Below are 19,362 nucleotides of genomic sequence, written 5' to 3'. Positions count from 1 at the left end.
AAACCATTTTTAAATTGCGCGCCATACTGCGTCTTGTAGGACGTATCCTCATTCATGTTACATTATGTTATTTTTTGTAAGAAACGCCATCTGGTTGTAATCGTAGCAATTTACACGCGCGCTTTTTATAACAGATACTGGCAATTGCAATTAGTACCTACTTACTACTTAAAAAATCCGGCCAAGTGCGAGTCGGACTCGCGCACGGAGGGTTCCGCACCATCAACAAAAAATAGAGCAAAACAAGGAAAAAACGGTCACCCATCCAAGTACTGACCCCGCCCTCGCGACTGCTTAACTTCGGTCAAAAATCACGTTTGTTGTATGGGAGCCCCACTTAAATCTTTATTTTATTCTGTTTTTAGTATTTGTTGTTATAGCGGCAACAGAAATACATCATCTGTGAAAATTTCAACTGTCTAGCTATCACGGTTCGTGAGATACAGCCTGGTGACAGACGGACGGACGGACGGTCTTAGTAATAGGGTCCCGTTTTTACCCTTTGGGTACGGAACCCTAAAAATGAATATCCAGCGTTTGGTTGTATTGCATCTGCTACGGCTACTTCCGTTTAGTAGCAAAATGTACGAACTCGTACTAAACCACAGACTAAACTCGTCATTAATTTAATGCGACCCCCTAATAAAGTGTAGTTACAAACTACGAAAAGGGTTGATTTGGAAACTAGGATTGTTCAGACTATAAATTATCGTAGTATTAATATAATGTCACCCGATTTCGTTGTGTATAGGTATAAAGGTGACTGTCCATTTCCAACGGCAGCTGCACTACTGTTCATTTTACTATGGAAATTGACAGTAACAGCGACGCGTTCAGTACCAGTAGTGAAGGTGCGGTCAGAAATGGAATGTTACCCTTAGGATTAGGTAAGGTTGACAACAGAAAGCTTGTCAAAGTCCCAGTACATGTCACCTTTATGTCAACAGAGGTGACCACAGGGTGTCATCTATTTGGTCATTACTCATTAGCAGTAGACCACTAGGACTTAGGACGTTAATCTTAATCTTACATACGTAAGGTTTTTAATTAGAAATGAAACCGAACATGTTTTAATTCATACATTTATTTTTGTCGTTGTAATTATGGCGTTGCCTTACATTGTCATACAAATTGTTCATATCAAAATTATGCTAGTGAACGTTGCGAACATACAAAATACTAGTTCAAAAATTACACGACGTACAAATTCAGCCCTTTAAGAGCATTTTGTTCTTAAATCACAAAGTATAAAATTCTAGCAATGTAATTCTTATGCATCAATTAAATAGTTTTTTTAATGGTAATGACATAATATAACAAACATAACTTCATATAACAGAAAACAAATTAGCATCACTTTATAAAATAATCACAAAATAATCTTAGCCTTAATCTAGATTCATAACATAATACTTGTCAATTTAATATTTTTGGTCAGTTTAGTTGATTTGTAGTCTAACTTAAACCTAACAAGATTGTATCCATTCAGTGTTTTGGGAACATAACATTATTGTACAGATGGTCAACGGTTTAAATGTTTAAGAAATTGGCTATTGTAATTGTATAACAATGGCATGTTTTGCTAGCTGTCACGATACCTTCCTGGGAAACATAATATACCTAACAAAAGACATGAATATCACATACAATTACGGAAGATTTATTAAAAAAGAGAGTGTATCCATTCCATCCATTCAAACATGTCATACATTTTCAAAGCATAGTCGCACATATGTTTGGCATTAGCACCTCATTCATTCCATATCATACTCGTTTGAGCTTAAAGCAACATACCTAATTACCATACAATCGAGCACTCATCACATGTTTACGCAACGCAACTTCTTCTCGGGAATTCTCGAAGCAAACTGGTAGCTGGAGACAACCGCCGTCGCTTCCTTCTCTTCCGATACCTCCACATTTTCCACATCCTGGTCTCCTCCCATCAAGGTTCTTAAGCAAATCTTCATATCGGAAGCAAACTTTCTGACGAGCCTCTCTAATGAAAACAGATGGTCGTCTAAAGCTTCAGGTATCTCTTCCCTCATGAAGTCAGCTAGCCTCAAAAGGTATTCGGCATTGGAGCCGGAGGATCCGGAGCATTCGAGAATTTGTTTCGCGATGTCTGGTAAAGGAGCAGCGCCAAGCCAGTGCCGGTTTTCCGGGACTGCGATATATAGAACTGCGTCTTTTTTCTCGTTTGTGGAGCTTGAGGGAAGGAATGATGGGCGAGCGTGGAAGTTGACGGTGTACGTCCGGTAGCCTCCGAGCTGGCACTCCCTTGTGCTGAGGTAGGGCAGGGCAGCCTTGTTGTCGGCGGCAACTAGGAATGCTTTGCCCCAGGTGATACCCTGGAATCAAAGAAAAGATCATGTTAGTTCGTAAATAACACATTCATATATAAAATTTATTATGGTTTTACTAGTTTTGTAAGAAATTCAATTAAATCCCTAATGGCATTGATTCTTAGATTTAGTTTTTACGATATAAGTACTTATACAAGGCAATTACTGGTACGTAGAAACAATTTCTAGATAAGTACCTACGGCATTCAGGTCGGTGCAACTGAATATAACTTGATTAACCATGACAAATGGGTGTTTAGGCAATTTGATCGAAACTGAATTTGTTTGTAAACGATTGCTTCGCTTTTTGCTTTATAGTTTCTAACTTCCTCAGTGTGGCCACAATTATTTACCGGTTGGTTTGAAAATACTGTCTATATGTTACCTAGTCTCAATGATGGGAGAATTTACTTTAAGGAATTAGATGAAGGAAATGTTTGATAGAAAACGACTGTACGAGTATTTTCAAGGAAGGCTTAAAATACTTTTAACACGCGACTAATGTTGTAAAAAGTATTTTGAGCATACTTACATATTAATTTGCGGGCGATACTTTTATTATTTTTGGTCTGATCTAAAAAAATGCTTTGCTGTAGGCACAGATGTCTGATTTATATAATGTATGTAAAGTTTCCCAATTTAGATAAATGGGGAAACTTTATTTAAAAACTCTGCGCGCAATAGCAGACTTAACCTAATTCTTTATACGTGTGAATGACTACGGAAATAAAATGACAATTTATATCATGAAAAATGTGAGTGACCTTAATTCAGGCCTCGCACTGCGCGCGTGCGCGTGATAACAGTATTCGCGAAATGGTACCAACTGTAAAAACGCAGCTGTTTATTCAAATGTAAATATATGACTGTACAGACAACAATTTCGTTCACACGAACACGAAGCATTCAACATTTTAAGTTACCTAATATAAAGAGAGCTTAAACTCATATGTACCTATATATTGACGTTTTACGTGTGAATACTGTGAATAGGTGAATATAAAAAAAAACATTAAAATAGATATCAGTGTTTACAATTTTTTTATGACGACAGTGTGTACGTAATATTACAAGAAAACAAGGTGACTAAAGTTCAAAAAATTATACAATTTGGTATAATTATTAGTATTAAGATCGGAATCCTATTCAGAGGTTCAGAGATATGTATTGTATCATTTGTATCTATGTTATGTAGATACATATATTGTTTGGGCTTAATGTATTATTGCTCTTATCCCTGAAATATAACTGTAAAGTCAAATACTTATTATACACCAATATATCATGTATAGGTATATACCAGCGTCACAAAGACTTATCTAGTCGTAGCTTATCTTATTTAACGATATTCGATTCGAATACTTGAACATTACGAGTAAATAGCACTTAGCCACTTACAGATACTTATCAAGGATTTTGCAACTTAGTTGCAAATATTAGATAAATCTGCCACGTGGTTTATAGTAGTAGCTAAATAAGTTAGTCACGTTACAAACAAATAAGTATCACGTGTGGAAGTATCAATGCATATGATTGATGCAAAATGCATGCGCAGGCGAAATAATCATCGATCGTATCACTCACCTCTTGACAATGTCCGTGAATTTGTGAAATATAACCTTTTAATAGTCTGCCTGGGACTGAGCTGACTTACTCACTTCTATTATTTATATTGTTTCTGTTGACTTTTATTCTTTTTTTTTGTGTTTGACATGGTCTTTTTATTTATTGTTAATTGTTACGAATTGTATTGTTTTTTAATATTATTATTTTCTGTTTTAATCAATCATTGTAATATTTACGTATACTTTGTATGACTTGTCAAAAGTGCTTATTAATTCATTATTAAGCCTACTTGAATAAATTATTTTAGAATTGAATTGAATTGAACATTTTTGCTATATCTAGATATTGTTAGCAGGGTATGTCTAAACCATGATAACTAGGTAAAGGTATTTGTCACAAAGTCATAGTCTCTGAATTAACTAATTAGTATTTAAGCACTGACGTCCGGTAACAATATAAAACAACTTCAAAGATGATTAATAAACGAGATTATCCTTAAAAACCTAGAAGAATTCTCTCTTGGTAACAAAATATCGTCGCGCGAATGAGTAGGTATGTTGTGACTTGTGAGTAGATTCGATATGTCGTGAACAAAGATCAGGACCCAGAACCTTTTGTTCTGATAACAGTGATAAGGAGGACGTACTGGTATATATATTACCAGATTTCCCGCCTGCAATTATGGAGAGAAAGATGCAACAATAATGTTACAATAAAACAGGACACAGAGAGATACTAATACTATCTAGTGTGTAGAATAGGGGGTCAGGTATTGCAATTTGACCTTTGCATGTACCGGTGTATTCCTTTTCCTGACAACGAGGCTTCGGGAAATGCGAAGTAGGTAAAAACAAATGGAAATAGCTTGTTATTAATCACTTTTATAACAAATCTGGCACGGAATAATCTCCAAGGGATCAATCAATGTTAGTAGAGTTAGAATGATCTGTTGACATGTTCAGCATATTAAGATAAGATTATGAGTAAATAATATTTCCATTATGCCACGTGAATGTCACAAGTGGCGAATTAGCGATCAGATAAACACAGACAGTGTTAGGAAAATCACATAAATCGATAATTATATGTAGGTAAAAAGAGAGTTAGTAAGGACAAAAGCACCGCAGGAAATTGTCATGTACCATTATGTATTAGTTGGGTTTTGAAAGACAGTATCGCCCCCGATACGACAGATACCGATAATGTCTAGAATAGAACTTTGTTACAAAATATATCATGTTGATATTGTTGATGGACAGACTTTCAAGACGGCGCGACAGAATGTCTGATAGCTAAACCAACAATATGGTATCGTATAGCTATAAGATTCTAGACATCAAGAGATCTAATACCTACGTACCTTAACGTACTAGGTACCTATAAAAACGATTGCTCATGAAAGTAAGAAGAATCCAGAATAACATCTTGGTAAATAACAATCCTTAATTCTGATTAAGTTCTTAATAACATAAAATATTATGTAACTTGACAGTACCGAGAGCAATCACAATATCGTTTCAGTACAATCGAAGAATACATAGGTACATTACATACCTACTTAAGTAGGTACTTAATTACGTAATTAATTAATACTTCAAATACCCAGAGGAAGTTATTATCTCAGAACAATCAATAAGTAATGGTGTTAACAATATCTACTGTGCCATATATAGGTACCCCCATTGTTTTATAACAATAACATAAGTGACCTAGGGATCACATAATAATTACGTTTTGTTTAACAATTTGGTATGTTTCATACTCGTATCTTATTCATGCCATAATAATGATATCATTCAGGCATAACGAGGGCATAGTTTCATTATTTCAATGTACAATATTGGGTAGGTACTTGAAAATCAAGATTTATTTAAACAATTGTAAAATAGTCAAGGTTATATTTTTATTTAAAGGTGTAGGAAACAATAGTAAGAATGTGTCATAATATAACTATAAAGAAAATCATTTAAAAAAATAGATTGACACTTCGAACGATGATATAACCACAGAACGATGTTTATATAACAACATAAAGAGGATTACAAGTAACATAAAATTATTCAAGGAAGTCATAACAAATAATAAATCGATTGACGTAAGCGTAAAATGTAAATAATTGATACGAAGTCACTCACTCAGGTTATCGGTTGTTAGCAACTGGATGTTGCCGGATCAGTGTAAAATCATACAGTATGAATAACCTCACAACCGAACAATGAGGATAATTGAGAAATTACTAATTTCTGCAAAAATATATCATTGGCAATATATCTTTATTTGCCTGTCTGTGGCACAAATATGGAAGAGCGAAAGAGAGGCAGATAAGAAAATGTCAATTTTCGTTTTCGCGGTAGATCTTCTGATCGCTAGAGACACCTATGTGGCCAAATGTGGCGAGGACGAGTTGAACGAATGGAAAATTGCCGGATGCAATTTGAGCGGCAATAACTAAATTCCTTTATGCGAAACACGATTCATCTTTAGATCTTCGTTATATGACTAGTCTAGCTGGACTACAAATAGAACGAAATCCCCCGCAGGAATTATGGCTTGATTTATTTCCTGATTGTAGAAGGAGAAAATCACATATTCCCATTGCACTTTCGGCAAAATTGGCGGGATCGTGTAACCCTCGTGAACCCGTGGCAGAAAGCTGAATCAATTGGTATATGTTATTGAACTCTTTATTATTGCCAAACTGCAAATCAAACCATGCTAGACTTTCGCCTTTTTCTAGCACCACTTTATAATAGAAAGGGACGGGTACTTTATCGCGCTATAGCGCGAATATTACAATGTATACATACACCAGCAGTGTTAAAGTGGCTATAATAGTATTACTATCTATTTGTATAGGTAGAGTATTTGTTTACTGTAAACAAGTGTTTATATACCAACACGTGTTACCGATGCGTCACATTCAGAAAGCGCAGTTCTATGACAATCCGATACTATTGGCACATGCTTTAAATACCCGTCATACGCAAAACATGTATGGTATGAAACGGTATCGTAATAAATGTTAGCACGAGTAACGTTCAAGGACATTCGCTGAAAAATAATAAGTACTTTAAGAAAATATTTAGTGTAATAAATTAAATGCTATATTAATAAATTTCGTTTAATTAGCATCACTCTCGCAAAGAGTAACTTATCAAAAGACTAAATGTTTCCTTTCAAGGTAAGATTATATAGTTACATAATTTTTCTCCGTTATGAGTTAAAAAAAATTGAAACGTAATTAATTAAGGTTACGCCGTTTGCATGCACGTTTCTGTTTAAGTATATTCAATAACACCGAAATAATAACTTTGCATAATAAGACTCATAACTCCGCTATATTGTTATTAGAGATAAAATCAATAAAACCATGAAATCGCATTTTTATGAGTTGTTACAAAAATACCTTTTATCGTCTAGACTGGTTTATCTTATAGCTGTGCCAATTTTCCCATAATATTATTGTGGTGATAAAAACAGACATGGTAATTATTATGTATTTATATTCATCACATACGACAGGTTTTTAGTATATATAAGCAGTCGTAATTATTCACAGCACCTTTACAATTGTCAGCCTCCGTCTCTTCAGTCAGTCGGAGTTGGTCTATAGTTTACACTGTTAAATAAATAAATAAAAGTTGTATAAAGGTTCTTTCCTTTTAATAGTATTTTTTTAAATACAATTTATGTCATCAGTTGATTTCTTCCCAATTTGAAATAATAGGACTAAGGTTAATGACAATTGGGTCACAATATTAGATCTTAATATTTTTAAACGAGGCGGCGAGGGCCAAAGACAAGTCGGCAAGTAGACAAAGTCTCTTAATCATTAGTAAATCATCCATCAATGATGAATGACCCCTAGAATATTGCAGGTAGCGGATAGGCGAATTTAGGACGCAATCATTGAAACAGAAGATTGTGAAAGTTGAGAAAGTACCAGCCTACTTTAAATAAATCTACAGAGCATGCCGAGGTAAACCATGAAAGCAATTATGAAATTGTGTTTATTTTTAATTTATAAACCAGTCAGAATGTCGTTACTGAAAACAATGATAATACGCAATAATAAACTAAAGATTATCACGGCTCGGCTGCCTTATGATAAGGTACACATAAAATAAGCATGAAATATTTAAAATAGGTAAACGTTACAATAAGAATTGAGAACGAAAACTTTACGTATTCATAACTGATTAATAAAAACATTCAAGTGCGTATCAAACGTAATAAGTAAAATTCTGTTTCTTCACACAATACAGTAAGATATCTGTTTAAGATATCGCTGCAACCAAAGAGAAAAAAATTGTAATTACGATCTCGATGTGATTGTGATAAGATCGTTTACGCATGTTCTCAATTGTTCAAAAACAAATTATGACAATTACGACTTGTGTGTTATATGATGGCTCTCGTTATTTTTAATGAAATTTAATTTTATGTTATTTATTGTTGTAGTGAAATCAGATGATCTACACATTCTGATTTTTGCCTAGTATAGGTAATTAAATACAGCTCGATAACAGGCTGAAAACCAACAGCGAAGTCTAAGTAATAGTTTCTTTAAGGATTCTCGGGTACGGATACGGAAACATAGGTAAGTCGAATATTTGAATGGCCAATGTTTGCAGTTTGGATTACAATGTCTACACAAGTGGGTAGGAAATTCTTATTATGTATTAGACCGTAGACATACAATATAAAATAATACAGAACTAGATGTTTCTATAGATATGATATAGCATATATATAGCGCGTGCTCATATTATTAAGGCTAGATAAAGTTAAAGTGTTTTATCATGCTATTTTCAGATAAAAATCATGTAACCCGTGTTGCCTAGCTCGGTGAAAAGACTTGTTGTCAGGGCTAAAATAACAAAACAGCATTCGTGTTAGTGACTTAAAGCTGGCTGTAGTGGCTGTAAAAATGTCTACTCAGCAGAGATGCGATTTATTTGAAATACTTCTATTTAAAATGCAAATACAAAATGCAAAATACCTATTTTGTATTTTGCATTTAAATGCCTTTTAGTAAAAACCATTTTGTATTTTATTTGAAATACTTTTCGAGACGTATTTTGCATTTTTAATATTCATTTCAAAATGCAAAATACTTTGTGATTAAGTTTAGCCAACATTACCAGTCAAACAAAATGAAATGAACGAATGACGCTTGTATTGCGGAATTTGACCGATAAAGGCGCCTGCTAGCGCCTGGCGCCAGCGCCAGGAGGCCGATTTTTGAAATTCGACAGCTCGATTTCGTGATTTCGTTCAGTAATATCTCCACTACTAGGCATGTAAATTCTACTAATAGAATCAAAAACTAGTGGTCAATACCACTAAATTCACAATTTATATCGCTCGTATTTCAAAAATCAGCATCTCGCCGTTTTCCACCGATTTTCGAGTGACGAAATCGAGCGATCGAAATTCATAAATCGGCCCCCTGGTATTGTTAAAAAGCGTAATAAATAAAAACTGATTTTTTTCACTTTTTAACAATACCAGTCCAGTTGTTAATTAATAAAAGAAAAGTGTAATAATAATAAAATAAGAACTAGATGCACAATCAACCGAAATAAATGGCCACACAAGTCACAAAATGGAGCCATGGCTCTCTTTTCGTTAGTCTAGTTTTTTACATTATTTTAAGTGAGTATTATTTCCTTTATTTATTTTTCTTCTTAGGTTGGTTTTTTACAATATGTATATAAAATTAAAATATAAAAACACTTACAAAAATAATATAAAAAAATATTATAAACACATTATAAAAAACCTAACCTAGGGTGCCGCCAGCAGCGGGGCAGGGCCCAAGCTGCCGGTGGTCAGGGCCGCAGAGAGAGGAACCGACGGACTATTATTAATACCATAACAGAATTTATTGATACGCGTACTGATAAATATGACCAAAATGTCATGCATAAGGTGCCATGCCATGATATTAGACGTTTTTGTTCGGCTCGGCATTGTGTCTCTATTTCTCATGATAAATACCTAAAATAAATAAAAATATCTGAGATTTGCTCAAAAGGTATTTTATTTTGAAAAAGTATTTTGAAAATACCTATTTTGCATTTAGCATTTGAAATACAAAACGCAAAACTATTTGGTATTTTGCATTTGAAATAGTAAATCTGAAAAGTATTTTGCATTTTGTATTTAAATGCTTTTTTAAAACCATTTTGTACATCTCTGCTACTCAGGCCGAAACATGGAAATATACTTCATAAATATTAGGTACTTTGTATTTTTTTTATTATTTAAATTGGTTGTTTGCTAGGTTTAATTAACCTTACGTTATTTATGTAAACCTGAGCCAGATTTACACTTCAGATAGGTATTATTAACCTATTGCGTTTCGAAATGAAGATACTATGGATGTTCAATTAGGACGCGTCCAGCTGCTTTCAATCTTGCAGTGATTTATGTAGCCGTAGACCTGACACAGAAATGCTAAAAATATCGGAACGCTTAGTGTGGACGAGGATTATTTTGAATATAAATATACTCACTTCCTGGTCTTCTATAAGCGTAGCAACGCGACCCGGCTGCAACAAAAAAAAACACAGTTAAGTAATTTTAATTAACATGTATGAAAAAAAAAAACTGCTTTGGGATTAATTTGAAATCGTTTTCATTCAAGGTGTCGTACCTATTTTAGTCCATTCCATTTGACGCACACATACCTGCCAAATGTTTACAGAAATACGCGTTGTTAAAAAATATAGCTTTGCGTTTAACGAGGGCGCCACCGTCTATACATTAATGAAGTTATCTGCTGTTTTTATTAGTTCACGGTATTTCCGCTGTCAGTTTGTAATATGGTTCAGCGGTATCATGTGATAGTAGCGTGTTCTCCGGCCAATACTCGCGATTCCATAAATAAATAGTTACGTAAATGCAACATACTAAGTAAAAATTGTAAAGCTTTTCCAAACATACCGTTTCAACAATAATTTAATCATTAATTTACCGCATGTAATCATGGCTCAATGAACCCATTTTAATCGAGGTGGGTTGGCGAAGTTAATTGGAAGATTACGGTATTGCTGAAAACCCAACTCACGGTGTCTTTCTTTTTACCTTATGCACCTTGCTTTACCTTACTATAATAGTTAGTAAGAGGTATGTAACCACATACTAACTTTCGTATTTACAATAATTGTACCTATTTGTAATGATATGATACTCGTACGTGGTAAAAAGGATGCATCAACACCTGGCGTACCTACATGTAAATGGTAAATGTTATTATGTATAATAAAATAAAACCAGTTATCAAAGCCTAATGAGAACTATTTAAATTAGTTTATTGTTCAAATTGGGTCAACCTGTGTACACACGTACCTATGTGTTAATGTAATGATTCATTGCCACCACCTGTTTGGCTATATTGTGGCACGAGTTTGTGTAGTTTTTATTATGACTACAAAAGGCTCCTCGCATTTACATTAGAATAGAAGATACCGAAGCATGAGACTACTTTGGCATTATGAAAATCATACATTTTGGGTCCTATATTTTCGTAACCATCGTTATACAGGTCATTTTAAATCAATTGTTTAGTACCTTTGTCAAGCATTTGTTCATTGCATACAATCGTATAAAATATTCAGACTAAAATCCAATAGTAAGTGTATTTTACAATAACAAAATTTTAAGCAGCCATACGATAATTTGTGGAAATTTCCCAGTGTGCGTAAGAAACGATTAAAATTACAAGACCATAATACTTGGAAAAAAGCTTGGTTTCTATAAAATCCGGTTTCTGAACTACTGACGTGTCTTTGGTTTTGACATGCATATTCGAAACAGCGCAGTAATTGAAAACTTTGAAATTGGCAACAACAGATATCGATTACGCTGGTTTTATATTAAAATAAAACTAATAAATTATGTATGTATAGTCGCCATCAGATATATCTACCTATTTGGCATAATTATGCGATGTTGGGTTTTGAGAGGGACTGCCAAAATACGCAATCCACTAGAGATTTGGCCAAAACTATATTAACCGGCAATTCCCAATACCCATATAAGCTTATGACAAAGCCGAAACAGGTGTCAAAGATGAGTCACCAAGAACGCAAGACTGACCTAATTTAAATGATAATTTTAAGTTAAGGTCGCGGGTTTTGTGGCGGCCGTAACACCCTTTGTCCTCAAGTGTGTAAAAATATAATGCATCTTATGCATCGCATTCGTCTCGTAAGAAAGTGGAAGTTTTGAACTGGTGCCAACAGTATTATTAGCCAATAACATTATGAATGAAACAAAGCTCTAGTCATACAGAAGTATCTAGACAAGGGCTGATTATTCTAAGTAATCCTCAGGAAAAATTACTTAGATTTGATCAGTAAATAATCGGTTTATGAGGCTTATACGAGGTTAAGAACCATTATTGTACAGTCGACGTCAAAGATATATTTACAATTGAAAGTTGCCATGTAATGTGACAAGTACTTGTTTACGTGATATATTACAGTTTTATATTTTCACACAATGTGCCCAAAATATGTTTACACTATTTAATCCATGTAGTTTGCCCCTTTTTCTGACGTATGTTCATTTACATGACAAGTTACAGAATAATATTTACACTCAATGTGTCAAACGTGATACACGTCAAGAGCAACATTTCTGTTTTTACGTTTCATGATGCATAAAAACTTTTACGCATTCTGCTACAAAAACATATTTACACAATTCACCTGTTTATTTACTAATTTCTTTATAATTCACCTATTTCATTCTGGCCTACTTTTTATTTATGAAACCTCCTTGCTATAATTTTCTTTACCTTCTTACTTATTTTCATTAATTCATATTAAGAATATTCATATTAGCTTTTGCGTTTGACATGGCGCCGAAAAGGGTTAACTTATAATTCTTCAGTATCTATGCATTTACAAAATAACCGGCCAAGGGCGAGTCGGATTCGTCCATTAAGGGTTCTGTACAATTGGCAAAAAATCACGTTTGTTGTATGGGAGCTCCACTTAAATATTTATTTTATTCTGATTTTAGTATTTGTTATTAAACTTAACGGCACAGAAATACATTGTCTGAAAGTTTTAACTATTTGTGAGATAGATGCAGTCTGGTGACAGACAGACAGACGAACGGACAGTAGAGGTTTAGTAATTGGGTCGGTTTTAACCTTTGGGTACGAAACCCTGAAAATCAAAAATACTGAAAATGGTTTAAATGTAAACATCGGAATTACATACTCGACATAGCATTGACGTCATCTAAACGAACGAGACAAACAGACCATTTGACAGTATGGTACTCTTTTCGACGATTGTCATTATTTGAAATTAGAATGCAGCTTTCAAATGTTTGTAAAGATATTTATTTAGCAGGAGGTATAAAACTGTTTATGTATGGTTGATTGTAAATATTACATTAGATCTTTACATGCAATTTAATTTGGTACATTAAGAGTAAATATTATTCTGTAACTTGTCATGTAAACGAACATACGTCATAAAAAGGGGCAAACTACACGGATTAAATAGTGTAAACATATTTTGGGCACATTGTGTGAAAATATAAAACTGTAATATATCACGTAAACAAGTACTTGTCACATTACATGGCAACTTATTTTAATGTAAAGATTTTTTTGTAACTTTCAATTGTAAATATATCTTTGACGTCGACTGTACAATAAAATCTGTCCGTGTTTTTTCGCAAGCGACGAAAACGTTTGCGATACCTATATCTAGTCAAGAGTACGCCTTTTCTCGTGATTCTTATTTTGTAATCATATTAGATAGGCATAGGCAGTGCCAATCGGTTGTGCTAGTAATATTTTAACGAAATAGATGCAGTTCAACTTCTTGGTTTTAAGCAATGCTCTTTTGTCACAAGCCAAGTTACCCAACGTCGCAAAAACATTGCAAACTACAACGTTCAAACAAATTTCAATAAACGATTGACAAACAAAAGTAACCGATTTAGTTTTCAGATAGTAAATAGGTACTCTGCCTGTTCCGTACCGCCATGCCCCATTTTGTATTTTTTTATGTGAAGTCATAGAGAAAGTTAAGTAACTACAATGACTACTTTTATTATTTTCTTTGTAAATTTATCTCTAGATAAGTGTTATTTTTTAACCCTAAGTATTACCTATTGACGGTTAGATTTACATCATTCATAAAAAAACACTGAATGAAATCGTGATTTGTCGTTTCGTGGAATGATGACTTTAAGAGCTGTATCACACATGGTATAATAATATACTCCGCCTGGTACTCTATTCCGAGATTCGCGAATGACCTAACTGGCACTTGCCTACGTCATCATGCTGTTTACAGGTTCTCAAACTTTAAAATGTGGGAGAATTTTAACCAACAGTGAAAATTATTTTAACGGCATTAATTTTAAGTTATTCATGTAGAAACATAGTAAAATAAAACAAATCTATACTGCACTTTTCACTCCTACTCTTACAGTTCCGAATAGAGCAGCCAACCATTTTCGTAACAAAACATTAATTACGAAGCTTACGACGTGAAAAGTTTGGAAAACACTGCGACTGCTGACACTGAGCGAGAAGGAAATAACAATTAACACGCGTTCGACAAGGACGGTCGGTCAGGGACAAAATGGCGGATTGTCAAATGTGACAGCGCTATCCTGTGTTGCCAGTAGTGTAAACAGAATTACCCGAACGTCTGAAATTTCTTTTGTGAATCGGAAGATATTGCTAACGAATAATTAAAAATGGCGTGTTATTGTAAAATTTAAGATAAAATACATATAAATGAAAATTATTAAATTATAAAGAAATAAATGAACTTATTAACCATAGATATAATGTACCCATGTAACATGTTATGTTGAAATAAAGTGGCAATGTTATTGTGACGTAGGCAAGTGACACTCTGGGAAGAGAAGACCATGTTTTATTAGACCATGTGTATCACACTTGAGAGAAGCATAATATATAAGTACCTATATTTTATAATTTTAGTAGGTACACTACTTTCCAGTGTCAAGGAGTTTAAAAACCAGATCATCGGTGTGCCTAAAAATTAAACATCCAGCAAGCATGGTACGGGCATGTGATGCGGAGGGATGAAAGTCATGTGACGAGAAAGGTATTACGAATGAATGTGGAGGGAAGTACAAGGTGAGGAAAACCGAGGAAAAGGTGGATGGACTGTGTGAGAGATGATATGAAACGAATGCAAGTAAATGATGAGATGACGGGTAACAGAGAGGTATGGAAGAGAAAGACATGTTGCGCCGACCCCAAGTGAGTGGGACAAGGGCAAGATAATGATGATGAAAGTTTAAGTTAAAGTTCCATATAACTTTATGTTAATTACAATTTTAAGGAAGCCCACACAAACTGAGCCCACGTACGCAACGTAGGCATAATAGGTTGCGTTGCGTGGGTTTAGTTTGTCCCTACCTTTATTGTTCTACCCTCTACTCGTAGTTATTGTATTCTGGCGTATTCCAGCACTTTTCTTATTATTGGTACATCGTTGATCACGTAATGACGAACTGCGTGCTTGGCATTTAAGTGGGATATCGCTAGTTCGAACATTACTAAATGGTAACATGATCGCGTAAAGTTCGGTAGGTACATATAACATTTTATAAAAATATTACAGATACGCTGAAGCGTATGTAACTCGCTCGAATAAAAAGTTAAGTGTAAAGTATAACCTTTTGGGTTCGCTGAGTTCGCTCTAGCGTGTGATTTCATCTAATCCCTACTGGTCGCGAATATTTTCGCTCCACGGGCCCGAAGAGACCAATTTTCCATTACACGCTCTGTTGATACAACTCCAGTAAGTGCTTTGTTATTGGATTATTTGTTGAACACAGTTAGGTGCCATATCTATATGTTTAGTGTCAACAGTACAATCAATCTACTAGCGAGTTTTTGTTGTTAAGTGAATTATGGCTTTAGTTTCACGCCTGGTTGTGGTTCAATGTGGGCTAGTTTGTTTATTTTTGTATTTATTTTAATTACACGTTTACTTTTTAACATCTCATTTTCATTAAAATTATTGAAAAGACAAATCATAGTTGTACAGTGTACAACCTAACTCACATTCTAACTTGTTAGAATGGAAGCATAAAATACCTACCACAATTTTTTAACTAAAACTATATTTTCAGCACACTCAATGGGTGATTAGTATTGTACCTATATTAAATTTTATGTATATTTAGCCCTGGTATGTAGAACACTAAACCAGCATTTCTCAAGCTTTTTTTTCTTGTTACAAGTATTCTCGCAGAGCCCCCACAGAGGCTCTATGGTGCCCTAGCAATGATGCTCCACAGAACACACTTTGAGAACGGCTAAATTAGACTTTAGAACACAAACTGTTGCAATATATTTCTATTTGGAATATTATTCTAGGATGGCAGATACTCTTGTAGCATTGTTTCATCTGCTATTATTGATGCTGACTGTACACAATGGTAGCAAAATTTATGGATTTTATTACAAAAATTTAGAATGTGTCAGGACTAGAACCTCAATTTAGAAATCTTTTCTTGATCTATTTATTTCTAATTACATTAAACTGGATGATTAAACAAACATGTTATCAATATCTGTGACCCATTGGCCTCTTGTCTACACCATAACACTTAAATCAATTGGCAATACACACATAATGATAATAAGAACACTTAAGATTGAACTATGGCATTTTGTTTTATTGTGAGCATATACATTTATATAGCTAGTTTAGGTTTTCTTATTAAAGATTATCTTATCATGTTGCTTTATGTATGTTGTAAAAACTAGGTAAGCGGGCCAGATATTAAAATTGATCTGAGCAACTTTATTGTTAGGAGAGTAAGAATGGGTGTAGATCACTTATATATGCATTTATGCTAAGCTCTAATTTTTAAATGTAAAAATCATATAGGAACCGTAATTCCAATTATTTTCCTTGATGGCACTCATTGTCACAAAAAAGAAAAACATTGTAATAAAATTAGCACAATTAGAGACGTAAAGAAAAGAGTTTACGAATAAAAGGTGCGTGACAATTAGGGCTTGCAATTCGAATATTCGAATATTCGAATTTGTCGAATATTCGACCTGTTTTGATATTCGAATATTCGGCCGCTCAGGTTTCGAATATTCGAATATTTTTTATTACTATAAAAAAATCTATGTCATCCGCTGTAGTTACAGTTTCTGTATGTTTTCCGGGTATTTACAGTGAATGAGGAACGGTAGGTACCCAAATACGAAGAAAATAATATTTTTACTGTATTCCTCTCGATAGACTTCGTGAACACAGTGAAACCTAACTCAATTTAAAAGAAAACGAAATCAAAAAGTATGTAATTTTTACGGTGCGTAAGTTTTAAGTTAAATGGTCATTCTGTTTATTCAGTACAAGCGTACGTTAAGCGAATTTTTGAAGTCTAAACCTTGCCACTTATCGCAATACTCAAATATAATCATACCAAACCTGCCCAACTTGGTAATCTAACCATGCACCTTTAGCTGACGAATAATCCACCCAGTACTCAACTAACTTTTTCCCTTAAATATTCCAATATTATATAATTAGCCGACCATTAGGAATAATAACTTGCCAAAACAAATAAAGTCAATAAAGATTCAAAATACAATGAAATTAAAGGCCTTTTTACAGGCCTCTGAGTGATTAAAGTTAATTTAAATCGGAAAATAATTACCTACTAAAAAAATATCTTACATACCTAGCTGTTTGGATGGTTAAAGTTATATTATTTCACGCAACGACGCATTTATAATAAGTTTTATCTAGAAATATTAAATACGTCTAATTTTGGCGTTTTACTTGTTTTTATAAATGTGGGCATCTTATAGTAGGATGATAAAATCTAGTCAGTTAAGTGGATTTCTGCCAAATATCCTTAGTTTTAGAAATATGTGAAAAAAGCTTTTAAATAAAACGATAATAAACCGATTTCTCGTTCCTTTTCTTATTTTTTATAATATTCGAATAATTATTCGAATATTCGAATACGTCGTCAGAAAAAGTCGAATATTCGAATATCTGAAAGTTTCGAATATTTGCAAGCCCTAGTGACAATGATCGCTTTTTTCCGGGTTGTTAATTGAAAGAAACAAATACAGTGTTCATACAATACATACATACCTTAAGGTCTGTTCCGCGATGCGTGGTGTTCCCTTGCCAAAACCTTCTGGAAAACCCCTTCACGTAACCAGTAACACTCTGCTTATATTCAAATCCTGGATTCCAGCACAACGATCCGTAGCCGAAAACCCAAAAAGGTTCCTTTCGTGGCTTTATGACCTCCAAACTCTGTGGCTGATCCAGTAGGTTCCGGGAAATACTTTCGCATTTGCTCGTACTGGCTTCATTGCTGTTCTCCATCGTTAACTATTCTCTAATGCCGAAAGTATACTAGTGCAAAAACAACTTGCGAAATTCACGACTACGTGTGACTTCAAATTAAGTGGAGAAAGTATAATATTGTAAGCTGTGTTTGAAGGGATTTATCACAGATATAAATGTCACGTTTTTATTCTACTTGTGTCTCATCGTTGGTAATTTGAGTACGTTGTTACAATAATAATAAACTATCACTAGGAGTATAAATTTGATCTAAGCCTTTCCATAGCGACGTTCGATTGCAAACTGACATTAGGTTTTTTATGGAACACGAATAAAGAGCAGATTTTTCAGTCATGGCAACATTACGTTACGTTTCAGTTTACGCTGATGTTACAATAAATGTTTGTTTCAACGATTATTCTACTATTTCTTGAACAAAATGTTCTGATTACTAAACTAGTAGGAATTAAAAGGTAAAAATGTATAAGAAAAAAGCAAATATCGTATATTTCATTAGATTTTTCAAGGTGTTATTGATTCCACGTTCCATTATTTCTTTTTGAGTATTTTGTGTATTGCAATACTGAAATTTATTTTAGACCAATTAACTATCGCTGCCAAAATGAATCATTTTCATTGGTTTATGTCTTGTCTGATGCAATTTTCGAAATGTTTTCATTTACATGGAGTTCAATCGATAAATAGGTATATTTAATTGTATTTGGTAACAATTAACGCAGGTGCAGCAATGTACCTATATTGCTCAATTTTAGCAATGCTGGACTACTTTATTACAGAATCTGCTTTATGAAGGTTGTACCATAATTTATTTTATCAGTTATCACAATAACAATACAAAAAAAATTAACGTAAAAAAAAACACATGATGTTCATACTATGAAATGTCATTTCAGTCTACCGAATAAAAAAATAGACTTTAGTAAGAACTTGCATGCAATTCACGTTACATTGCCGACGACTAAGGCATATACTGCATTCAAAAGTTTGATCAGATATGTACCGGAATTTAATGAGAATTGCATGCAAGTTGTTGCTATTAGTCTAAACCTCGCTTTAACGTAGTTTTATATTCTAATTGTAGC

The 19,362-nt window shown here is 33.8% G+C and overlaps 1 protein-coding gene across 2 annotated transcripts; it reads right to left on the bottom strand.

The window, feature by feature from the left end:
• Positions 1 to 1,068: 1,068 nt before the first annotated feature.
• Positions 1,069 to 18,582, bottom strand: LOC134647370 (putative glutathione-specific gamma-glutamylcyclotransferase 2). 2 transcript variants are annotated; one of them, XM_063501710.1, is made up of 3 exons: positions 18,059 to 18,582; positions 10,433 to 10,468; positions 1,069 to 2,351 (listed from the first exon to the last, which is right to left on the bottom strand). In XM_063501710.1, exons 1-3 carry the CDS (start codon positions 18,296 to 18,298, stop codon positions 1,821 to 1,823), a joined length of 807 nt encoding a protein of 268 aa, XP_063357780.1. In that variant the 5' UTR covers positions 18,299 to 18,582; the 3' UTR covers positions 1,069 to 1,820. The 2 variants fall into 2 exon arrangements, with proteins under 2 accessions (XP_063357780.1, XP_063357788.1); XM_063501718.1 differs by lacking the exon at positions 10,433 to 10,468.
• Between the last annotated feature and the right edge of the window lie 780 nt (positions 18,583 to 19,362).

This window comes from Cydia amplana, chromosome 1 (genome assembly GCF_948474715.1).
Source record: "Cydia amplana chromosome 1, ilCydAmpl1.1, whole genome shotgun sequence".
Lineage (NCBI taxonomy): Eukaryota > Metazoa > Arthropoda > Insecta > Lepidoptera > Tortricidae > Cydia > Cydia amplana.
The sequence above is the reverse complement of the archived record's forward strand: the minus strand, read 5'-3'. Positions and strand labels throughout refer to the sequence as shown.

Excerpts from the sequence above, each read along its gene's own strand:
- LOC134647370 (XM_063501710.1), bottom strand. The coding sequence starts at position 18,298 with ATGGAGAACAGCAATGAAGCCAGTACGAGCAAATGCGAAAGTATTTCC. Across the intron at positions 10,469-18,058 it reads ATCGCGGAACAGACCTTAAG|CCGGGTCGCGTTGCTACGCT; the intron begins GTATGTATGTAT and ends TTTTTGTTGCAG. Across the intron at positions 2,352-10,432 it reads CGCTTATAGAAGACCAGGAA|GGTATCACCTGGGGCAAAGC; the intron begins GTGAGTATATTT and ends CTTTGATTCCAG.